Genomic DNA, 26,486 nt, shown 5'->3' on the forward strand with positions numbered 1-26,486 from the left:
TCTAATAAAATATTCTTTAGAAGTTAAATTCTTTTTTAAGTGTTTCGTCTATAAAAGAAGGGCAACAAATTGAGGGAAGGAAAAGGACAAATACAGAATACAAATTTAGCTCATGTTGCTCTGCTGTTATAGTCATGAAATTCTGCAAAGTGACTCAGTTCACAAAACTCTGACTTATGATAAAGACTTAGTTGAGTCCAACTGATTTTAACTGGAAAACCACACAGAGATTTAAAAATTTTACTTCCAAAATAATTTATTAGCATGGATGTTTCAAAACTAAAATATTTCTTCAAAGTTTAATAAGTGCACCATTTCACACTCAAAATGAAAAATAAGAAACCCCAGAATCACATTAAAAAGACGGGGAAAGGGTGGGGTGGAAAGAAAAGTGGGGAGAAAGAGAGGGAGAATGAAGATAGGGAGGGAGAAGTAAAGGGTGGAGGGAAGTAGAAAGAAAGAAATGATCAACACATTCCCAACTCACTGTGTTTTCCCAAAGACAGAGGTTATAGTCAGAAACATGCAAAGTCAACTCAAGCAAAAATTCAAAGTAGCTATCTTTCACTGTATAGACAATCCTAACTGCTAAAAAGCGATACAGCTTTTTTAAATAGTGTGTAAAAGGTACAAATCAAATCGTCTTTACCATGAAGCAGAGCTTTTTTTTTTTTTTTTTTTTTTGAGAAGGAATTTTACTCTTGTTGCCCAGGCTGGAGTACAGTGGCAAGACCTCGGCTTACTGCAACCTCCGCCTCCTGGGTTCAAGCAATTCTCCTGCCTCAGCCTCCCAAGTAGCTGGGATTACAGGCATGTGCCACCAGGCCTGGCTAATCTTTGTATTTTTAGCAGAGATAGGGTTTTTCTATGTTGATCAGGCTGGTCTCAAACTCCCAACCTCAGGTGATCCACCCACCTTGGCCTCCCAAAGTGCTGGGATTACAGGCGTGAGCCACTGCGCCCAGCCAAAGCAGATAATTCTTTAAACCACTCCCCCTGGGTAGAATATGTATTTAATAAAATTAGGCCGATTTTCAGGTAAATTTAAGACAATAAAAAGAACAGTACCTTAATCATGTACAATCATTGAGAAATTATAAAATCCTAATATTTATGAAGAACACTTAATAAATCCAAAACACCATACATGTGACAACTATATAACAGGACAAAATATTTAAGGCAGCTTATAATATCTGTGTGCATATGCTCTATTATGTTACACACACGTAACACTTTTTCTGGAGATAACACATGTCTAGAAGACTGAAAACTTAATGGAGCTCCATGGGAGATTACAAGAATTAAAGGAAAAGAGAATCATATTAAATACCATAATTTAAAAGCAAGAATTATATTAGCTACCTTGGTTGTGATTCAGAGCTTAGCAGTAGCTTTGCTGATTCAGTAACATGCAACCCATTAATGCTTGATGTGTACTTCTCAGCTAACCTAATATAATTATTTCAGAACCTGTTAACAATCAACAGTCAACAGTACATAATACAAATAAAATTAAGATACTAAAAAGGAAATTTAATAGTACAATATGATCTCATACACCAGAAATCAACTTTATTCTAGCCTTTATTTTGAAGAGAGGCAGAAAAAGAAAAAGGATTATATAGAAAGGCCAGGGGGGTGAGGAGTGGGGGGTGGGAAATGAGAGAAAAATGACAAGAGGTAGAATGAAGATGAACATGGATTAGAAGAGGAAAGTTCTACAGAAAGTGATACACCGAGTGCCTAAAAAAATGAGGAAGAGAGTATAAAAATGATCAATATGGAGAAGAAGAGCTATTTTAATTTCTCAATTTTTAACAAAATATCTGAAGAAGACATTCTAACAAGTCATAGTTTGGCATTAAAGTTTTCAAATAATGTCAATACACAGAATAACATATTCCAAGTCATATTAGATAATAGTAATTAATATTAAAAGGAAACTATTGAAAATGTTTATTTAACAATAAAATGAATTTTATAGGAAAATGGAATAATGACAAATTAATGTGGCAAGCCATAAAAACATAGCTTATTTTTAAATATAATAAAATGTAAAGTCATTCTGTGCTTTACCAAAGATATTTATGGCAAGCATTATGTATTAGCTATTGCCCAAAACTCCTTTCTTCTTTTTTCTTGATAAAAACCTAATTTTCTCAGGCAATGGCTGATAAGTAGCCTGAGCCAATGTTGACAATTCTGTTCCTCTTTGCCAGACACTTGTTTTCACAGTCTTCTTGATAGCTAGGCTGGGCATGTGACTCAAATCTGGCCAGTGAGACATAAGGACATGTTGGCTTAGGCAATTTGGGGAAGGATATTATAACAACACCTTTTGACTCACAACTGGCTCTGCCCCACCTCTGTACCTTGAACACAGACATAATGGCTACCGGCATGACAGCTATCTTGTGACCATGATGGGACAAGCAAAAGCACACTAAGGATGATGGAATGGAAAAAAGAAAGGCCTGAATCCTTGTTGAATAGTTGAAACAATGTTAGCACCACCTACACCCAGTCAAATCTGTTGGTTTAAGCCACTATTAATCTAGCTTGCTGTTAACAGTTCATACAGCCTCATCCAGCACCAAATTGATTGAAAGACAATATATAAAAAAATACATGGGCCCATAACAATAATTTTTAACAGATGAAAAACAAAAAAATAAAATCACATCTCATCTGCTAACTTTGGTGATGACTACTGTATCAACTCATTACTCTATAAAGTGGTAATGACAGTGAAATTTCTAAGTATTTATATATCATTTTCAAAAGAAACTGCAATTCAGGGTAACCAAATATGCACAGTTGATGAGTTAAAGTTCTTTACAAAATAATCGCAGCTAGTAAACACAAGGAATAACAAAAATAGAAAATCACACTTTCATAATCCCTAAGTAATTTAAGAAAAAGATTTAGGCAGAAATCGTTAATAGATATTAAAACCATTATGGGAAAGACTGACAGGAAATTAAATAACCTCAAAACGCAAAGGTATCCACAAATTACAATGAAGGATTAAATGAAAGAAAAAAAAAGGTCTTTTTCAACAAAAGGTGCTCAAAAAACTGACTTTCTCTATGGAAAAAAATTAATTTTGCACTGTACATAAAAATTAAAATGTAAAATTCTAAAACCTCTAAAAGAAAACATGAGACAAAAACTTTGTAACCTTAGGTAGGCAAAAATTTCTTTCATAATATACAAAAGAAAACATGGATAAACTAGACTTTATCAAAACAAAAAATTTTGCTTTTCAAAAAGACAATATCAAGGGAGGAAAAGACAGCATTATTCATAATAAACAAAAGCAGTCTACCAACTTATCAAGACACAAGCAAAATGTATATATCCATAGAACTGAATATTATTCATCAATGAAAAACAATGGACTATTTATACATACAACCAGGAGTTCCCAACGCCCCTGGGCTGCTGACCAGTAAGAGTCGGTGGCCTGTTAGGAACTGGGCCACACAGCAGGAGGTGAGCGGCAGGGGAGTGAGCATTATAACCTGAGCTCTGCCTCCTGTCAGATCAGCAGCAGCCTTCGATTCTCATAGGAGTGCGAACCCTATTGCTAACTGCACACGCGAGTGACATAGGTTGTGTGCTCCTTATGAGAATCTAATGCTGATGATCTGAGGCGAACAGTTCATCCCAAAACCACCACCTCTGCCCCCACATGTGTGGAAAAACTGTCTTCCATGAAACCAGTCCCTGGTGTCAAAAAGGCTGGGGATCACTGCATACAACAAAATGGATCATTCTAAATAAAACATTGTGCTAAGTGAAGAAGCTAGATACACAAGATTACCTGTCATATGACTGTATTTATATAAAATTTTCAGAAAAAAACTAAGAAGACAGAAATTATAATCTACCAAATTAGTAATTGCCTGGGTTTGGGGGTAGGAGGAGGAACTGACTACAAACAAGCATGAAGGAACTTTTGTATGATGATGGCAATATTCTGGTTATGAGATGGTTGCACATCTGTATAAATTTACTAAAACTTGGCTGGGCAAGGTGGCTCACACCTGTAATCCCAGCACTTTGGGAGGCCGAGGCAGGGAGATCACCTGAGGTCAGGAGTTTAAGACCAACCCTGCCAACATAGTAAAACCACGTCTCTACTAAAAATATAAAAATTAGCTAGGTGTGGTGGCATGTGCCTGTAGCCCCAGCTACTCGGGAGTCTGAGGCAGGAAAATTGCTTGATTCCAGGAGATGGAGGTTGCAGTGAGTCGAGATCGTGCCACTGCATTCCAACCTGGGTGACAGAGCGAGACTCTGTCTGAAAAAAAAAATTAAAATAAATAAATAAGTTTACTAAAACTCATCAAACTATACACTAAAAGTGCATGATAACAGAAAAAAAGGAAAGACACAGAAGAAAATATTTATGATATGGTTTGGCAGTGACCCCACCCAAATCTCATCTTGAATTGTAATCCTCATACTCCCCATGTGTAGAGGGAGGAACCTGGTGGGAGGTGATTGGATCATGGGGGTGGTTTTCCCACTTGCTGTTCTCATGATAGTGAGTGAGTTTTCACCAGACTTGATGGTTTTATAATGGGCTCTTTCCCCTTAGCTCCACACACACTCCTCTCTCTTGCCTGCCACCATGTAAGACATGCCTCATCCCCTTCTGCCATGATTATACGTTTCCTGAGGCCTCCCCAGTTCTGCGGAAATATGAGTCAATTAAACCTCTTTTCTTTATAAATTACCCAGTCGTGGGTATGTCTTTATAGCAGTGTGAAAACCGACTAATTCAATTTACAATGCAAAATTTGATAAAAGACTTACATCCAGAATGTAACAAAAATTCTTACAACTCAGTAATGAGAAGACAACAAACCCTTCAAAAATTGAACAAAAACCTTCACTATTAAGCAGTTAAAAAGTTTGTCACATCAGTAGTTATTAAGAAAATGCACATAAAAAGTACGAGAACCTCCTACGCACCCACTAAAATGGCTAAAATTAAAAAGACTCCTAACATCAAATGTTGGCAACAATCTGGAGGAACCAGAACCCTAAACTATGGATGTGGAAATGTAAACTAATAGAACCACTTCAGAAAACTGGTATTCTCTTTAAAAAGTAAACATAATAGTCTTTGCAAAAATCTAACCTTTTTTTTTTTTGCCTTAGGTATTAACCTAACAGAAATGAAAATATAAGCTGAAACTAAGACTTGTACTTGAGTGTTAATGCAGCTTTATTTACAATAGTCTTAAAGTAGAAATAACCTAAATGCTCATCAATAGGTGAACGTATAAAGATACTTCCATAAGTAATGACATAATAAAAGAGGAACAAATTATCAATGCACATAACACGCATGAATCTCAAAATAATTATGTTGAATGTATAAAGCCAGATAAGAGGAAGAGCACACTGTATAACTCTAATTATGTAAAACCATGGAAATGCAAATTAATCTATAAAGACAAAAAGTTGCTGCCTGTAATTTTTCTGAATTACAAAATAAAATTCTAGTATTTACTACTATAATAACACTCCAGCACAAGAGTGTTTAAATTAAGTAAAATCATATAGATTTATACAAGTACAAACACAGTTCTGAGAAATTTTTGAGAAGCAGAAAGCAATTACACATAGACTACAGTGACTACCAAATTTTAATCAAAGAGCAGTAACAGAATTCTATATGAAATACAATAAATTTAGTCCATTATTGAAAAATTATTCACATGAATAACTGAAATGAAATGCATTCAGTGAACTGGAAAACTATGGGAAGTAATAACACCAAAATACCCTAAGTCTAAAAGCAGACAGTTAATTAGATGTAAGTCCACACTGCAAGATGGCAATAAAATAAAATAATAAAGTAGCCAATGTTATTGTGGATTGTTCACAAGAAGAGAATTTGTCAAAGAATATGAAAATAACATGACTGCATATAGAAACTAGAATAAAAGTCATACTTTACATTTGGTGTAAAACAAAAGCATACAGAAATGCCGTATGGTAATTGACACATCGTAAAAGAGGAAAGGGTAGACAGAGAGAAAAAGAGCAGGAGAAAAGAAAAGATGAAAGTATCTGCCAAGAAAATCAATTATTTAAAGCAGGGATCAGCATATTTTTTCTTTAAAGTGCAATACAGCAAATAGTTTAGGCTTTGCACACTACGTATGCTGTTTGTTTTTGCTTTTTTCCAACCATTTAAAAATATAAAAATAATTCTTAGCACTGCGGCAACATAAAAAACAGGCCACGGGCTGTAGTTTACCAACCCATGATTTTGGGTGTTATGTAAGAGTTCAAATTAATTTCCATTCAAATTTAAGGATAAAATAAAAAGGACATGTCACACAACTAACATTAAGCTTTAGAGAAAAAAAATTTAAATGATTAGTTTTAAAATATCCTTTTAAATTATAAAAGCTATGACGGTACATATTATGTAACTATTATTAATAACGATATACAATGTTATCTCTAAAAAGAAATTGCCGAAGAGTAACTTTTAAAATTATTATTTATACATGTCATAAAGTTTATTTAATTGAATACCAATGTACTCCACATCAGGTCTCCATTAAATCTAATGAAAGCTATAGTGATGGGAACAAACAGACAAATATTTGGGGAAACAACAGCAAATTATCATTTGAAGGTCATAAAGGAAATACGCGAGCTCTTACTACATTCATTCTTTCAAGTTGTTTACTGTGTGCCAAGGAACAAGTTTTGAACAAGAGGGGAAAAATTACTGAAACTCTAGTTAGTGGTAAAAACAATACTGGGACCAAATATACAAAGGAGTTTACACAGGCCCAAATGATGGGCTCTGTTGTATAATCCATGAGACAAGTCAGAAAAACAGCTAAATATATAAAAGCTGTACCTTTTAAAGCTAGGCAAATGGTGTTTGTTGGGTCATAAGGGAAGGAAAACATCCCAAAACAATTGCTTGCTGCCTGCAGAACTACTATCGCAAACTACAAAAGGAATCACTGTGTTCAACTTTAGGAGGACCTTCTTTTTGAAGCTTAAGATAATGCTTAACTTCCATAGAGCTCACTGAACACAATGCATTTGAACTAGTATCCTTGCTGTACCAGAAATAATTCAGAATTTTTAACTGCAAAAGTGAAAAGAGCTCATAATATCAAAATTTCTTACTGTATACTATATAGATATTTATCTACTTAACTTCAATTCTACATTATTTTCTTAGAGTAGCTAGGTCTAGGTCTAGGTTCTCTAGAGCTGGCTTCTCTAAGGTTGTCATGGTACTTTTGGCTGACAGTTGATAAGCACCAGGACCCTAGGCTTGACCAAGAAGGTCTTCTGCTTTAGGGAAAAGGCAAGTTCATGAATACTTAGTTACTATCACTAGCAACAATTACCACAGGGTCGAGATTATAGCCAGGTACTAAGCTCTGAAAGAAGTGAACACAGAAATCCTCTTTCCTGATGACCTCTAAAGACAAGTAAACACATTATCTTCCTCCACCTTGAACCTCCAGAAAGTCTCATACTTGTTTACTGGGAAAGCTTCTAATTCACAAGGTAAAGTCATCTTCCTAATTAAAATGTCATCATTTTACTGTGGGGGACTGGTATCTATGGTGATGCAGGAACTGATCCAGATCACAATTTCTACCACCTATTTTTGAAAGCTAGTTAAAGCCTGAGGTAATGGAGTCTGTTGTAATCCTGAAAAAATAAATAAACAAATAATGTCCTCTCCCTTTCTTTGTGTGACTTCTGTCAGTGAAAGATTGTATGGTGAGTAGAAAAGAGAGAAATGGGAACCAGGAAGAGCTGCAGGTGGATGGCATATCTAGTTGCATGCTGTGACAGACTGCCTATAGAGTTGAAAAATGTTTTTTCTAATATGATCATATTCTGTGCATCCCCAGAAGATGTGCTCTACATCACCAGTCCTTCCAAATTTTTCCAAAGAAAATGGTAGTGATATCACTATAAATCTTTCCGATACAGAAGTAATAAGACTTTTGTAAGGTCAGAAGTTTATTTACGTATTTTTTGTGTAGAAAGAAACAGTAGCTCCTCCATATCTAAACAGTCATTTAGTTTATAAATCTGAAAATAGACATTTTGCAATATGATAGTATTTTATAATACTACAAAGCTATTTAAAACATACAAATAAATACAAAACACTTAGGCAATTAATTAGGAAAAAACAGTACTGATGAAAGAGGTTATTTGCATTTACTAAAACAATTTTGGTTTGGAAAGGAATGCTAAAAAAAGAAATTACACTAACTTTCTTCTAATAAATAGTTGCTTCAGATAACAAAGGAATAGCTATTATATTAGTCTGTTCTGGCTGCTGTAACAAAATACCATAGACTGGGCTTATAAACAAGAGAAATTTATTTTTTGCAGTTCTGGAGACCGGGAAGTTCAAGTTCAAGGTGCCAGCAGTTTGGGTATCTGATAAGGACTCATGTTCCTAGTTCACAGAAAGACACCCTTTTTTTTTTTTTTTAATTATACTTTAAGTTCTGGGATACATGTGTAGAATGTGCTGGTTTGTTATATAGGTATACACGTGCCATGGTGGTTTGCCGCACCCATCAACCCATCACCTACATTACCTATTTCTCCTAATGGTATCCCTCCCCTAGCCCCCTAACCCCGACAGGCCCTGGTGTGTGATGTTCCCTTCCCTGACAACGGACACCTTTTTAATATGATCCCACATGGCAAAAGGATAAGCAGCTCTCTCAGGCTCTGAGTAAAATGAGGGGTAGAAGGAGAGGGGAAGGTAGATAGTAAGTGCAAAAAGTCTTTTATAAGGGCACTAATCCCATTCAAGAGAGTCCCACCTTCATGACCTGTTTACCTCCCAAAGGCCGACCTCCAAATAACATAATTTTGGCGGTTAGGATTTCAACATAAGGAGAATTTAAGGAGGATGCATGGGGAACATAGCAGCCATAAAAATGAAGTGACAATTTATCTGCAAATTACAGTTAGGTGACTGTATTATTATTATTATTATTACTATTTTTATGATTTTAGTGAGGGCAGAATTCAATGAATAGAAACATCACCCATTTCTTTAACATGATTCAACAGAAAGTAACAATTTAGTTTTTAACAAAAGATCTCATTGAATTATCAGTCAATAACCAAAAATCTAAAAATCACTGAAGACAATGAAGATGGAGAATTTTTAGTGTTATTAAATACTACTAATTTCACAACTGGTAAAGATAGCACTAAAGACTCATGCTATTTTAACTTTTACAATGAACTGATATTGAAAATGATGGGCATCAACTACATACTCAATAAGAGAGGATCATCAACACTTTTGAGGAATCAAATTAATGTCAGAAATTAATTATTAAATGTAACTGATAATATGATGTAATTTTTCAAAAGTTCCTTGTTTACTGAACATCTATTCAGGCTAAGAGCCTATAAACTAAGTGCGTAATCATTCATGAATGCAATAGTACTTCAAAGTTAAAATACTGTAATTCTTTTAGTCTATATTTATAATAAACATTATACATTTATTTTAATCTCTGATACATGCGAGAATATAATTTGAGGATAAAATACATATAAGCTGTAGCATCTGTTCTAACAGGGAGCGTGAAGCATATTCCAGGCATAAAAAGAGTACCAAGGCCCTAAAGAAGAAAGGAAAATGGGATGTGAACGACTAATAGAAAGCTTGTGAGACTGAAAAGCAGAGAACATATGAGGAGAGTAGCAGAAAATGTGCACGTTTAAATGTTGATGAGAAGGAGACAGTATAAGGGAAATGAGGGATGGAAATGTCAACAAGATAAGGTTCTAAGAAAATAAAAAATAGGATCTAGAGCAGAGGTGGTGTGAGAGGACTCTCAGTGAAGCAGGAATTAAGGACATCTGCTCAGAGTAAAATGGGGGTATGGCAAGAGAAGATGGTTGATGGAAAGTAAAGAGAGCGTAAAACAGTAATTTCAGAAGATGAAAAAAAAAAAAAAACAGTTGGCCAGAAAACAAAAATTCTGAGGAATGCTGAAGGACCAGTTTAGATTAATCATCAAATGGAGACTTCCTAAAAAAAATTTTATGCTATAAAAATTCCCTTTTCAATACAAATTGCTTCACAAATTGTCAAATAATTTTCAATATAATTATTTAATAAAGTTAGAATAAACTGCTTGGTCTTACTAAAGAAGGGAGGAAGCAGGAGCTCCAGATCATGATTCTATTACTTGCCAGCTATGTAATCTTCAGTTAATTTCCTAACCTTTCCATCTCTTTGTTTCCTTAACCATACAGAAAATGGATAATTATATCTTCTTCACAGATCTGTTACTGCAATTGAGATAACAAATGTAAAGTGACTAACACAGAGCCTGACAAAGAACAGAGACTGAACAATGGTTCGTTTCACTCTTAATTCCTAAATTGCCTGCTGACAGAGCTGGATGACACCTCTGTCTTGTTGCTCTCTGAGAAGAAAAGGCACTAGCTCCCAAACACAGGCTCTTTCTACTACGACAGCCTGCTTCCCAAGAAGCTTTATCTCAGTGACGTGATTATTAAGAGTTTAATCCCCTCAGCTCCACAAAACCTGAAACTTGACTTTGTGAGAAAGCTAGGTCTGAGGAAGACAGACACACACAATTAAACTCAGAAAGATGTTACAAACACAAATATCAATTTATACATAAGAAATACAGTAAATTTCATGAACTGAACCAGAATGTTAATATTGGCAGATAATACATTTTCTCCCTTTAGGAAAATTATACAGCAAGCTGCAATAGTCTGAATGTTTGTGTCTTTCCTCCTCAATTCATACGATGAAATCCTAACTGCCAAGGTGATAGTATTAGAAGGTGTGGCCTTTGGGAGGTGACTACATCATGAGGGCAGGGCACCCATGAATGGGATTCATGCCCTTATAAAAGAAGCTTGAGGGTGCCTTTGCTCCTTCTACCACATGAGGACACATCAAGAGGGCATCATTTGTGAATCAGAATGTTGGCCCTCAGTAGATACCCAATCTGCTGGCACCTCCAGCCTTCAGACTTCCCCAGCCTCCAGAACTGTGAAAAATAAATTTCTGTTTATAAGCCACCCAGTTTATGGTGTTTTGTTACAGCAACCCAAATGGACTAACAGAGGAGCCAAATTGTACTCAGAAGGTTACTTTATACATCTAAATAAGACAAATGAATTGGATAATATTAAGGGATAATGTCAATAAACTATGATAATATGATACATATGGCCTTACAGGGAGAAAATACTCCCCCTCCACTGAGCAGAACCTATCCTCCTATGAACCATGCTGAGACATACAACAAAATTATAGTTCCCTGACTCCTATTTTTCTAAGATCTATGCAGATCATTCTACACCTACCCGTGCAGACACACATTACTTTCATACTTTTGTCTTTTTAATCTGATTTATTAGAAATAGGCCACTGCTTAAATAACAACAGTCATCTACTTTGATAAATCTTTTGAATAAATTTATATAGTCTAAACAGATAACAAAACTATCAATATTTAAGGAACACTAACTTCCTAAAAGTTTGTCAGTCTCTTAATTTTTAATATGAATTTAAAAACCAAAGAAAAGTCAAACTTGACAACTGGTAAAAATGTGCACAAGATAATAAAATATCTAATATATATTTATTTAGAAATAACTAGGCTAGAAAATACTTTCTTACTTTAAATATAAGAGAATTAAATCAAAAAACAAAAAGCCTTTAAAAGTAACCATTCCTTTTTGACATGTTAAATTTATCCAACCCTATTGAAGATAATATTTTGGTTTCAAAAACGTTGGTACTGTTTCCTTTCTAGAATTACTTGGTTTGAGTCCCATGACTCTAAAATATAATAAAATTTTAAGAACTGCATAAAGATATATACAAATGTATACATCAAAAACATGTCATAGATGCAAAATTTTAGGTAGTATATATACATAAGGTTTCCCATTAGATTAATACAAAAGGCTTATGACATTGCACTCCCTGAAATATAAATTGCCATCTTTCTCACAACTAAACAAACTATGCTAATATCAATTTTCTGTAGAAATATTCATCTTTATTCAAGGTTGACTTGGAATTCCTTAAGTATTTCTTTGAGAAGTAATTATCAAAGAATTTGATAATTTGAGCAATCATCCTTCAAAAGAAACATTAGGGCCAGGCACTGTGGCTCACGCCTGTAATCCCAGCACTTTGGGAGACAGAGGCGGGTGGATCATCTGAGGTCAGGAGTTTGAGACCAGTCTGGCCAACATGGCGAAACCCCGTCTCTACTAAAAATACAAAAATGAGCTGGATGTGGTGGCACGTGCCTGTAATCCCAGCTACTCGGGGGGCTGAGGCGGGAGAATCACTTGAACCCAGGAGTCGGAGGTTTCAGTGAGCCGAGATTGTGCCGCTGCACTCCAACCTGGGCAACAAGCGCAAAACTCCATCTCAAAAAAGGAAAAAGAAAAATAAACATTAAGACCTTCATCTAGTGTTTTATCCAATTATTTAATATTTAACAAATACTTATTGAGCAATTCAAAGAATGGAAAAACAGAGATAAAAGATATAGTACTAGGTCTTAATGAACGTCAATCCAGTGAGTACATCAAAACATATATATATTATAACAAGTGTGATAAATAAAATGCTCAAATATAATAAATAACATTATTAAGCATCTTCTTTTTTTTTTTTTTTTTTTCAAAGGTGCTATTATAACCCTAAATAGAGGTTCTAAAACCACCCACAAGAATCAGGAAAGGCTATTTGGGGAAGTTAAGGAGGACAAAGTTGGGTAAAGAATGAATACAAAACAAACGGCCAGGTAAATTCGACCAGTAACTGTGTTCAAAGAATATTTAACATTAAATGCAAACCACAGAGGCTGAACAAACCTGTTATGTTCAGGGAAACAAGGGACAGCCATAAGTGTCATTTGGGGATGTAGCAAGATGGCAAAAAGCAAATGGGGGTACAGTTTGAGATTTATAAAGAGCAAAGTTGTTGAAGAATTTTAAGTAGCAAACGGACATGACTAGATATGCCTTATATTAAGATCACTGTGGAAGCAGTATGAGTATTAAATGGAAATCAGACACTAATAGAAGACTAATACAGTAATCAGGATGAGAAAGCTAAGGTATGAAACAAGAATACAGAAACAATCAGAGTAGAACAGGAGTCAACAAACTATGCTCGTGGGACAAATCTGGTTTATTGCTTGTTTTTGCTAATAAAGTGTTAATGGAACACAACCACATTCATTCATTTACATATTGTCTATGACTGTTTTCCTGCCTCAACAGCAGAGTTCAGTAGTTATAACTGAAACTAAATGGCCTATAAAATCTAAACTATTTACTATCTGTCTCTTCGCAAAAAGTGTGCTGGTCCTTAGATGAGCTGATTTCCAAGTTTTCCAGTTGAATAGTGGTGCTCCACAGCAGCTAACAAACACAGGAGAAGATATATTTGACAACTCTGTGTTTTAATATTCTGAGTTACAGAGTCTTTATGATGGTCTCATGGAATAATGTGGATGATACTAAGAATGAGCTTGCTCAATATACATTCTGGCTTCCTTTTAGTATGTGTTTGCTGTAAAAGGGTCCAGATATGACTAATGTTCCGTTAACTATAAGAACTTGTTTGACATTTAGATGGCAGAGGCTGTACTTTTCCTACTTCTGTTGCTTTCCCTGCCAAGCTTGGTCATAGAGTGTTTGGATTTCTTCTATCAGCTCTAATGGGGCCTGGTGTATAGTCCCTAGCATTATGAGTGCCAAAAGGCAGAACAGGGGACATCTATTTTGCTGATCCAGATCTTGTCAGAGGAAATATGGCTCTGAAGCTATCAAATGCAATGAAGGTTATATAAAACACCAGTGGGCAGTTTCCTGACATGGAGGTAGCAATATCTGCCCAACTTGCCCAATTCTCCACAGTTCAGTAGTTCTGAGAGGCTCAGATTATGGTCTTTTTCTTGAGCCCTCCCAACCATATCCTATAATAAACCCCTATCTACTAAAACTTGCTAAAGTAAGTTCTGTTCTCTATAAACAAACTTTAACCAATACAAGCATCCTGCAGGCAGGGCAGGAAGCTATAAAGATTTGGTGTTTACAAAAAGAGATCTTGGAAGCAGATTGAGATTTTAAAGTTATCAGCAAATGGGAATATACGAGATCATCAAGGAAAAGCATTTAGAATAAAAAGTGGTCACACAGAGAGAGCACAAAGATTAAGGAAGTAAGCAGAAATTGTTACAATTATGAAGAAACCAAAAAGCAATGTCAAGGAAAAAAAAAAAAAACAGGAGAGATTGAGATAAAGAAACGAAGAGAAGAAAGGTTGTCAAGAAGTTGAAATGGTTACCAATATCAAAAATTTGAGAAAAGAAAAAAAAAGTCCTTTGGGAAACTGGGAGGTCACCCAGTAGTCACCCAGTAGATTACTGGAAGTAATCTACTTTCAGTAGATTACTGGAAGTAATCTACTTTCAGTAGATTCATTGAAGAAGTCATGTTAGAACCCACAATAGTGTAGACTGGGGACTATATGAGAAGTCAAGAAAAGGAGACAGTAAGAGCAGCTTATTCTTCCAAATAGTTTGACTATGAAGTAAACAGACTAGGAAATAGTTACATAATAAGATATAACTAAGTAAACAGTTAACATTGAAGAATCCTTTTTCCTTTCAAGTGAGAGAAATTTTAGTATCTTTGTTTGCTGCTAATAAAAAGGAAAAGGTTGAAGATTCAGATAAGCCAAAAAGCAAAGTAAAGAAGCAGGGCAGAAAGGATGGTGTGGAATTAGCCTTAAATAGGAAGGTTAGAGATCTGATGGAGTTGTGTCCTTAAGAATGAACTTCGCATGAAGTCAAAAACATGCATGCCTTGTGACCTTGATTTTCCTTGTAAGGAGTGTGACAAGATCATCTCATGACAATGAGAGAGAAGAGACTGGAGGTTTACAGTGAATAAAGAAAATCTGAAACAACCATCTGTGAAATGGAAGAGGGAACTGGACGTAATAAAAAAGTAATTGAAGCCCAGCTGCATCTAAGAATCATAAATTTTAGTTACAACAGTCTTACAGTTGTCTGTTTTGTTTTGTTTGTTTTGTTTTTGTTTTTTAAGAGCAATGAAAAGACTAGGCATAGAAGTAAAATAGGGATAAATGTTGCAGGGTCCACAGATGGCATTTTGCTGTGCAGGAGTAGTAGAAAGGCAAGGGTGAAATAATTTGAGGGTATCATCAAGGGGAATACTTCTTGGTACCAGATCTACTGAATCAGAAATTCTGGGTGTTGGGCTCAGCTGTCTGTGTTTTAACCAGTCCTCCCATCAATTCTGATGCATGGTGAAGTTTGAGAATCATTAGTGAGGTGAATAGTTGAAGAGACACATCTTTGATCAATTTAATATAAAAAAATAAGTAGAGCCAGAGAAGGGGACAGACATGAGGTTGACAGAGTAGAAAACCATCGAGTAGTAAAGACATTTATGCTGTAGATGAGTTAACAGACTGATGGGTTAGTTTTGTTTTGTTTTTGAGACGGAGTTTTGCTCGTTGCCCAGGCTGGAGTGTGATGGCAAGATCTCGGCTCACCGCAACCTCCGGCTCGTGGGTTTAAGCAATTCTCCTGCCTCAGCCTCCCGAGTCGCTGGGATTACAGGAGTGCACCACAATGTCTGGCTAATTTTGTATTTTTAGTAGAGAGGGGGTTTCTCCATGTTGGTTAGGCTGGTCTCGAACTCCCAACCTTAGGTGATCTGCCCGCCTTGGCCTCCCAAAGTGCTGGGATTACAGGTGTGAGCCACCGTGCCCGGCCAACAGATTGATGTTTTAGGTTAATAAAAGAATTATGAGTTATAACAGGAACAAGGGAGTGGGAGGGCAGAAAAAACAGGAATCTACAGTCAAAGGAAGAGACACTGGAGACTTAGACCAAATGATACTAATGACAATATTCAACGTTGATAAGGAGGGAAAGATTCTGAAATAGGATGGAAGGGAAGGGCACTAGACTCAAGTTTGGGCTAGTAGATGTCAAACGACTGTGAGCCCAACGTATGAGAATAACCATCTCCATAGGTATTGGTAACATCCAGGATGTGGGATTTGGAATGGAGAGAAAACAGTACTGCTGAAGTCCTAGAGATGGGAGACACAGAAGGATTAGGAGATGAAAACAACCATATGAGGAAGAGGACAATATGTTATAGAAAATAAATTCCCTGCATAAAATCCCAAAGAAGGCATAATTCATACAGGATGGAGGGCTACAGAGTCAAATCCAGCGGCCACTTCTTAGGAAGGTAACTGCCCTTTCTTGTTTTGAAATTCAGGGCAAAATGTTTGATTAATAGAGTTATCTTTCCTTCTCTTCTGAAGATCTAAAGAAAGGTATCTTCTCTTATTTAATGTAGAGAAATACTCTTTTTTTTTTAAACGGTGTAACAGTTTCATCCTTACAGGGAGACCTAGAGTTAAAACATAATTGACCAAACAACTAAAAGTAATCTCTAATGTTAGAAGTTAGAATAATAATTATCTTTGGGGAAGCCAGAAGAGAGTAAAAATTGTGAGAGAGGGTAAAGAAACTCTAGGAGTACTGATAATGTCCTATTTCTATCCTGGGTTTTGATTTCACAGGTATGTTCACACTGTGGTATTCATTCTATATGAAAGTTTATGATTTGTCCACTTTTCATTTTGTATATGATATTCAATTTTAAAAGAAAAAGTACCTGATTCAGTTATATTTTAAAAATTACAACTATTTAGGAATCAGAAGCCAAATAAGTACCTTCTTGATTTAGAGGCTTAAGAACAGCACATTAATAATATTGTTTCTGTCCAACATAAATGCACAAAATGAAATTCCTGATTTAGAGGATATGAAAAAACTCTATTAATAATTATATTGGAGCCCAATACAAATGGAGAAAATATCTGGGTATAATACAAGGGTAGATCTAAGATCTAATTCTAAGTTGTTGAATCTAATACATCAATACCTTTGAATTTCTTCCAATTCAGAAAATTAAGCATCAGGAAAATGATACCTTAGGAGAAATGTCAAGTCAAAAATTTTTTAAATTATGGCATAATGATTAAGAGTGCAAAGTTCTGGGACTAGAGTGATTAAAATTTGAATCCAAACTAAATAATTTACTAGCTATGTGATTTTCAACAACTTATTTAAGCTCTGTTTCTTCAACTGCAAAATAAAATTAACAATAATACCAATCTTACTGGGTTGTTGAAGGGCTTAAATGAGCAATCGTGCTTTAGACAAAGCAGGCATGGTCAGCTAGTTATCTATCTATATATGCACATCATAAAAAATACATTTCATGTTATATACATTATACATTAGAAACATTAGGTCTATTTTTAAATTAAATATATTAAACATATATTAAAATTTCCCTTAACGATGACCCATTCTTTGATTTAAATTGTAGACATACTTTCTCAGTGATATATTACTATAAGACACATATTACTTTTTTGAACTCAAAGTCAAATGTTCACCTGTATTATGACACATTTTTTACATTAAAAAACAGTCTTATTTTTATTACCTGAGTCTCCAAACCCTGCTCTAGTAGGCGCTTAGCTTGATTTTCCACTTCAAGTCGGGCTCTTGCAATAAAAAGTAGATCATTTTCTATCACTTCTATTCCAGAAAGATCTATTCCTTGAGAAAGATAATCTGTTTAAAACAAAAACATACATATTCAAATATTTCAATACTGAATAAATATCAAGGTATCAAAATATGTATAACTTCTCAAAAAAAAAAACAAAAAACGCTATTAAACAGGGTTGCCATTCAAAATCCGTATTTTAAAAAATACAGTTTCCCAAATATTTCCTATTTAATAAGTAATTTATGCTGGAGTTAAATGCTCCAAATAAGACAGATTTGGTAAGGCAAGAATAGAAATGATGATTATTACAAGTTTAAGGAAATGTCAAGAGATCACATTTAAAAGTGTCAAATTTAGTATTTTAAAGTAAATAAATATTCTCACATTTTCAGAAAATTCTCAAGATGCAAGTATAGTTTTTTTGCTGCTGCTGCTGTTGTTTTTTTTTTTAAGAGATGGGGGAAGTCTCAATACACTGCTCAGGCTGGAGTGTAGTGGCTTGTCACACATGTGATTATAGTTCACTATAGTCTCGAACTACCGGGCTCAAGCAGTCCTCCCACCTCAGCCTCCCAAGTAGCTGGTACTACCAGTACCTGGCATCACATCCAACTATTTTCTTTTTTTTTTAAGAGACAGGGTCTCACTATGTTGTTCAAGCTGGTCTCAAACTCCTGGCCTCAAGTGATCCTCCCATCTTGACCTCTTGAGTAGCTGGGCCCCAGTATTTTTAAAAGCAAAAAAGTGGCCCTCATCATATTATATAACCACCACCAGCTTCCACCTCCCCAGTTATCCAAACCATATTTACAATCACTCACCTTAAGAAGTAACCAAACAACATGCTAGATTTGCAGTACAAAGGGCTCTAAGAGCTGGGAGGGAGAAAGGTCTATATTATTTTAGTTACTAATTATTCCACAAACCTGCTTTTCAGTAAGAGACATGTAGCAACAGAGGGAAAAAAACACAACAAAAAAAAAAAAACAGGAAAAAAATGTAGTAACAAACCCCAGCGTCTGCCCTTCACCACAGAAGAATAGAGGGATTATGATACTAAATTTCCCCTCCCATTTATCTGATGCATACAATCACTATCAGCGTTACAAGTCTTTATATATCTGCTCTTTGTCAAGCACATCTAGAGACTGGAGCCAAGAACAAAATGATGATGATGATGATTCTAATAACAATGACTAACATTTTTGAAGATATAGCATGTATAATACATTAAGCTAGACGCAAAGTGTGTATTACTTTAATGCATCTGTTACTTGTAATTTTCTAAACAATCTTGCTAGAAATCTCATCATACCTAGATGGAGATACTAAAATCCGAAGAATCTAAGTAATCTGAACAAATTCACTTGGCTAGTAACCGGTAAAACAGAATTTAAATCCTGGTCTTTCTGACCACAGTCTTTTCAGTAGATAATCCCAGGCCTCAAAAGAATAGAGCTTATATTCAAAGAGATAGTATTCCTCCGATATTCTTCCAATTTGCACATTGAAAGGGTAAAGATGTAAAAATCATAACAGATATAACTGTTCAAAAAATTTGCCCAGGTTAGAACAATGAAAGTATTAAATAACTAGTTTAACTTTTAAAAATATGTAAACGTTTAAAAATATATATAATGCCAAATTTTGAAATATGGCAGCATTACTCACATCTTGACAATTAAACCTTAATCAATGTGGAGTGCACAGCCAGAATTAACTTCCTAGCCACTTAATACAAATATCTCTTGGATCCCTTCATATACCACAATGATGTAGCAGGAAATGAAACTAATCTATTTGAATTTAATGTATTTATCATCTCCTTAGGAGAAAACTATGAGACTAGTGCTTTTAGTGGAAAAGAAATGATATTAATCATCTCTTGGTTTACTTAACATGAGAAAAATTTAATCTACTAGATTAGATAAAAGGGAATTCAAGCACATCAGTCATTTTACTAGGCTTTCAATATTCTAGTCAATAGTACACATGGCTACCGGAATAAATGTTCTGGTTTATTCTAGTTTATTATAGTTGCCCTTCCATTCATGAACCTCTGGCTTCACATTGACTAACATGTTCTCCTATTTTGCAATAGAAAATGTCTTTATTGATTCCAAAATCCTCACTGTCCCTTTTTTTTTTTTTTTTTTTTCCCGAGGCTCAGTCTTGCTCTGTTGCCAGGCTGGAGTACAGTGGTGCGATCTCGGCTCACTGCAACCTCCGCCCGCTGGGTTCAAAGTGATTCCCCTGCCTCAGCCTCCCGGGTAGCTGGGACTACAAGTGCACGCCACGACGCCTGGCTAATTTTTTGTATTTTAGTAGAGACGGGGTTTCACCATTTTGGCCAGGATGGTCTTGATCTCCTGACCTTGTGATCCACCCGCCTCGGCCTCCCAAAATGCTGGGATTACAGGCGTGAGCCACCGTGCCCGGCCCACTGTCCCTTCTTTCACTAGCCTCCTCCTTTGTGTAAATGAAAACAAAAAAAGGAAAGTACAACTACAGTTTGCTAAAGAATTCAGCTATGCACTTATGTTTCACAATAATGTTAGCACTAAATTATTTATTTAGAAGAAAACTAGATGAATGAGGAATGCACGTATGAAATTGGGTTGGTGCTGGAAGTTGAAAGGAATGAGGAGGGTAAATCTTCATGCACCATGATGAGGAGTCAAAGAAGTTAAAAATTAAAAAGTAGAAATATAAGCAGATTATTTACAGATATGGAGGCAAATACTAAAATAATTAGCTGAAAAAGACTGAGAAGTTTGCCTCTGAGAAAGAGTAAATGAGGCCAGGAAGAAGGCAGAGCATTGCCATTTTTTAAAAACAAACCTTGTAGAGCTATTTGAGTTTATTACACATGTATAACTTCCATAATAAATAAAACTAAATTCTAAAAAGTAAATAGAAGTCAAGAAAAATAATACCAAAAATTAAAATAAGGTGGCTAGTCTACTAGAAAAAAAAATCACATCCTCTAAATCAATGATTCTGCTTCTGGGAATAAATAATAATTTTAAAAAAGAAGAAAAAGGTGAATATATTTGAGCACAAACGCATTTATTACAGTGTTAATTGCAACAGTAACATACATACATAGGGATATATGTACGTGTGCATGAATGTATATATGTATATGTATATAAATACATGTATGTATATATGTATGTGTGTATATATATACACACATACACGTATGTACATGTGTGTGTATATACACGCATACACGTATGTATATGTGTGTATATACACACATACACGTATGTATATATGTGTGTGTATATATACACACATACACGTATGTATATATGTGTGTGTATATATACACACATACACGTATGTATATATGTGTGTGTATATATACACACATACACGTATGTATATATGTGTGTGTATATATACACACATACACGTATGTATATATGTGTGTATATATAAATAGCAACATTGTAAGTTAGTAAAAACCAGTTTGGAAAACAATATGGGACTATCTGATAAGGTTTCATATGTGTATGCCCCATGACTAAAATATTCCATTCTTAGGCACATACCCCAGAAATGTTTTCATATATGTGTATCAGAAGACATGTACAAGAATGTTCATAGTAGCACTGTTAAAAACAAAGCTGAAAATACAAATAACCATCAATAAAAGAAAAAAATTTTGTAATATATTCATTCCAAGTACTACTACAGAAGAGTGAAAATAGACAAATGACAGGTATGTACATATGGTATAAATACCAATAACAATGAATCTCAATAACATAATGTTAAGGAACAACTTTTAGAAAACACAGCAACAGGTAATTCATACTGAGAAACATAAGACTAAATTATATATTATTTGGGATACATAGAAACATTAACAACATTTGGAAAAATTAGCAGAGATAGCAGATACAACGTTATTCTAATACACTAATTCTTAAATTTAGTGGGCAGTATTATAACTTATATATGCTAAAAATGTGTTTTTGCATTTTTATATTTTCCCATTAAAAACTACGTATGAACCAATGGCACAGAGTATAGCATTTTTAGACAAGGACTTCACAACAGTTACTATAACTGTATTTCATATGTTCCCCCATCAAAAAAGACGGACCATGTCAAATAGACATGGATAATAAAGTAAGACAAATCAGTTAAAATGTATAATGTCTGTATGAGATTAACAGCAGATGGGACATTATAGGAAAAGCAGAATATATTACCTCAGGGAGAAGAGTTTAACGCAAAGATTATTAACTGGTAACTGGATAAAAGCTTTTAAGATAATGCCGTTTTCATTAAAGATATTTTAGAAGTCAGAGAAATATTAAAAAGAGGGGAAATTATATAACCCCATAACACAGAGGCAACCACTGGCCAGTGGAGCATTGGAATTTGCACAGCAATATCTCAGAAATTTATGAATCTCCAAATCCTCAAGTAACAGAAAAACAGCATATACCCTCCTCCTGGATATTTATGTGAGAAAGTGCAGAGAAAGGAAAAACTGAGGTACAGGGTCTGGGCAGCTGGCGACAGTCACCAACAAAAGTGGCTCCCTCCTACACACCAACTTTATAAAGAGCACCATACAAATATATGTCTCAGAAGCAACCTTCAGATGTTTCTAAAATACTTAAAACCTTGATTGAGCTTAAAAGTAAATGTCTACTATATTCTTTTTAAATCTATCCTTTTAAATTTTTACCCATGAGTTGTTTTGCTCTTATTATTTGTAATTATACTTATTTACAATGTCTTCTTTATTAACTTAATATTAGATACATTTACCTACCCTAAGACGGTCCTTATAAAAATATCAATTTTTGACAGCTCCCAATATTTCATCAAATTAATGACCAAAATTTACTTAACCTTCAGTTTAAGATGGAATATTTGTTATCATAAATGACTACTTTAAACATCTTTATAAAGATTTTCAATATCCAGAATTATTTTCTTGGGAGAGAATCAAAGACAGAATTATTGGATCAAAGTAACACGTTAGCTTCTTGATACAAATTATCAAACTACTTTTCAAAATGGCTATACTACTTTATATGCTTTTTCCAACAATCTATGGGAGTAATTTAACCACAGATAGCACTGGATATTACTACTGTTTTTGAATATTATATATGCTTCTATAAGAAATATGTTCTTATTGATAGTCTAATCTAAGTTATGAAGCTGAATACTGTTTATTAACTATATTTCCTCTTGAGAATTTCTAAATAATTTTTGCTCCCTTTTTGTCTTAAATCCCTTTGTATTAATTATATAATAATATTCACTGTTTGCCTATCATATTTGCTATTTTCCCATTATTTTGTATTTTCCCAGTCTATTGATTTTTAAGTTATTTGTTTACATATTATTTCTTGAGGCCATTCTCAGAACACAATCATAAAATTATCTAAAAAGCTCCACACACTTGATTCTTCATCACATCCCTGCCTAAGAAATTCAGACTAAAATCTTTTACAAAAGCAAATATCAAAATATAAAACTGTGGTTTATAGAGGGTTATCTAGAAGACTGATGAACAGTAATCTGGAGAGGAAAGATGCCTTTTTTTGATCCGTTCAACAAACTTTGTATCTTTGAAATTAAAATAAATTGTATTGCAAAGATTAAGGCTTATCACAACAACCACATTTGAACTCTTTCTGAAGCATCAATCTTCTTGGCTGCAATCATATCAGATACTCTACAAAGAACACAGCTACTAGAGAATACTGAGATAAATAACAAATTTAAATTAAGACAAAACAAAACAAACAACCATTAAATAACACCAAACAACATGAATGTTTAAGGGTTATAATATTGACAGAACTAATTTATCCAATCACAAATGAGATTTGGGCTTTCCACATACTGAATAGTGTTCCAGAAGCCAAGGAGAATAATGTTCCAGAAGTCACTTAAATCTAAGGTAGTCCAGTTTTTTAAAAATTGCTTTAAAGATACATCCACACACAGACACATAAACACACACAGAGTCATGGCTTGCTTTTTTTTTTTTTTAAGTTTCATTAAAGAAACCTTAGAGAACACAGATGTTAGTGGAAAATGTCATCCAAAACTCCAAGGACAACTACATATACATTTGATTTTCAGTTCATTATTCTGGATGCAAATAGTGTTTTATTTTTATTTATTTGTATTTTAGTTTAGTTTTGTTTTGTCTGAAATAGAGTCTTGCTCTGTCACCCCAGGCTGGAGTACAGTGGCACAATCACAGCTCACTGCAACCTCCGCCTCTGGGGTTCAAGTGATTCTGCTGCCTCAGCCTCCCAAGTAGCTGGGATTACAGGGGCATGCCACCATGTCCGGCTAATTTTTGTATTTTTAGTAGTAGAGACAGGGTTTCACCATGTTGGCCTCAAGAAATAAAATGTAAACAAAAACTTAAAAATCAACAGCCTGGGAAAATACTCATAGCAAATATGATAGGCAAACAGTGAATATTATTATATAATTAGTAATTTGTTTTCCTCCTTTTCCTCTTCGTTGGTATTACTAGGAGATTACAAATTTTATTGATGTTTTCAAAGAGTCAACTTTTGGTTTGATTGATTTTTCTCTATTTTCCTGTTTTCAATTTCATTGATTTCATCTTCTTTATTAGTTCTGTTCTAATTTTGGATTTATTTTACCTTTTTTCTAGTTTCTTGAGGCAGGAGTTCGTATTATTGATTTGAGACCTTTTTCTAATAACAAAGTTTTTCTTCTAAAAACACACTTAATGTTATTAAATTCCTTCTTAACTGCTGCGTTGGTTGCATCTCACAGATTTTGATTTTGTATTTTCATTTTCACTCAATTCAAAATCAAAGAGAAATTTCTCAGAGATCCTTTGTGATCCCTTGATTATTTAAAAATGTACTAATTTTCAAAGGTTTAGAAAATTTCCTAATTTGATTCCATTATGATCAAAGAACAATTTTTTTTTTTTTTTTTTGAGACGGAGTCTCCTTCTGTCTCCCAGGCTGGAGTGCAGTGGCGCAATCTCAGCTCACTGCAACCTCCCCATCCCCCGCCCCCATCCCCCGCCCCCGCTTCCTGCTTCACCTACCACCACGTGTGGCTAATTTTTGTATTTTTATAGAGATGGGGTTTCACCATGTTGGCCAGTCTGGTCTTGAACTCCTGACCTCAAGTGATCAGCTTGCCTCGGCCTCCCAAAGTGCTGGGATTACAGGCATGAGCCACTGTGCCCAGCCAAAGAACATACTTTGTATTATTTCAATTCTTTTACATTTATAAGGTTTGTTTTGTGACCCAGAACATGGTCTATATTGGATAATGTTCCATGTGTAGTTGAGCAGAATTTGTATTGTTTTTGCTTGGTGGAGTGCTCTGTAGATGTCAATTAGATCCTTAGTTTATGGTAGTGGTCATTGTTTATATATCCCTGCTGATTTTACCTAGGGCATCTAAGGAGAGATATTGACAGTTATTTCTAGCTAGGTACTGATTGGAAGGTAGGCATTCAATAAAGTACCTGAAATATCTTTCTGTTGACGATGGAGGGATGAGGTTTTGTTTAAATTCATGTTTTTAAAGTATAATGTCATATCAACAGTATCACAGTTAGAAAGTCAGGAAAAAAGGAAAAATGGTGCCCAGAAGAACAGATGGACAATGTATTTTCTTTCCATTGGCTCTGAGCAATTTTTTGTGGTAGCCAAAGCAGACACAGAGTGAGACTTAGGAAAGGAAAACTAATTCTCATTTTTAATAGTAAGGTATTTTCCTTCCCCCTTTTGTGAGAGACACAAAAAAGAAGACTTTTGATTCTAAATTTCCATGAAGCTTTGAAGAACAAGAAAGATGAACGTGTCCTGAGAAGTGCCTTAGACTTGAAATATAAAGATTCAGCTAAAGGAGTTTACTTAAGCCTGAGGCTATTCTATGCATAGTTTATGTGATGGTATCAATTAAGAACTAGTCAGAAAAATACAAATTTTAGGATGGGCACGGTGGCTCACGCCTGTAATCCCAGCACTTTGGGATGCCGAGGCGGGTGGATCACGACGTCAGGAGATCGAGACCATCCTGGCTAACATGGTGAAACCCCATATCTATTAAAAATACAGAAAAATTAGCCAGGCGTGGTTGCACACGCCTGTAGTCCCAGCTACTCAGGAGGCTGACGCAGGAGAATCACTTGAACCTGGAAGGCGGAGGTTGCAGTGAGCCGAGATCGCACCACTGCACTCCAGCCTGAGCGACAGAGCAAGACTCCGTCTCAAAACAAACAAACAAATTTTAACCTGTGTTTGTTTTCTGTAATACCTGAACTCCTTAAGATTATCTCTACATGTTCTTCCGGGTCCTTCTTCTCCCTATCCCGATCAAAAGAATAATACCCTATTATGAAAATAATAACTAATAACTTGCATGTAGTTGTTTACGGTCTACAAAACGTGCTTCATGCATATTGCCTTACTTGCTCCATACAACCCTACTTGGTTAGCAACACAGGTTTTTTAATCTTCACTGTTGGAGTCTCAGAAAAGTTTAGTGATTTTTCTTGGGTCATAGAATTGAGCATAATTAAAGCACAGGTGTTCTCATTTCTAGTTCTGTATTCTTTCTATCATGTAATATTTGGCCTCTGAAAAGATGTACCTGTTTTCTCTAAAATTTTTGTAAGAAATAACTTTTAATTGAAATATATTTTTACATATTTTAAAGATGTGTCAGTGAATATTTACTATTTCATTTTATGTAAAGATTAATTTCAAAGATTATTAAAAAGGTTTAATAGG

General features: G+C 34.8%; 1 protein-coding gene across 2 annotated transcripts in view; it reads right to left on the reverse strand.

Annotated features, from left to right (window-relative positions):
* The window catches only part of COG5 (component of oligomeric golgi complex 5), a 362,628-nt gene that overhangs the window by 193,283 nt on the left and 142,859 nt on the right, over positions 1-26,486 (reverse strand). For both annotated transcript variants that reach the window (XM_003811197.6, XM_055114808.1), the window contains exon 7: positions 17,635-17,765. In XM_003811197.6, the coding sequence (XP_003811245.1) occupies positions 17,635-17,765 (131 nt within the window). The remainder of the gene's footprint in view (positions 1-17,634; positions 17,766-26,486) is intronic.

Source organism: Pan paniscus, chromosome 6 (assembly GCF_029289425.2).
Source record: "Pan paniscus chromosome 6, NHGRI_mPanPan1-v2.0_pri, whole genome shotgun sequence".
NCBI classification, from domain to species: Eukaryota; Metazoa; Chordata; class Mammalia; order Primates; family Hominidae; genus Pan; species Pan paniscus.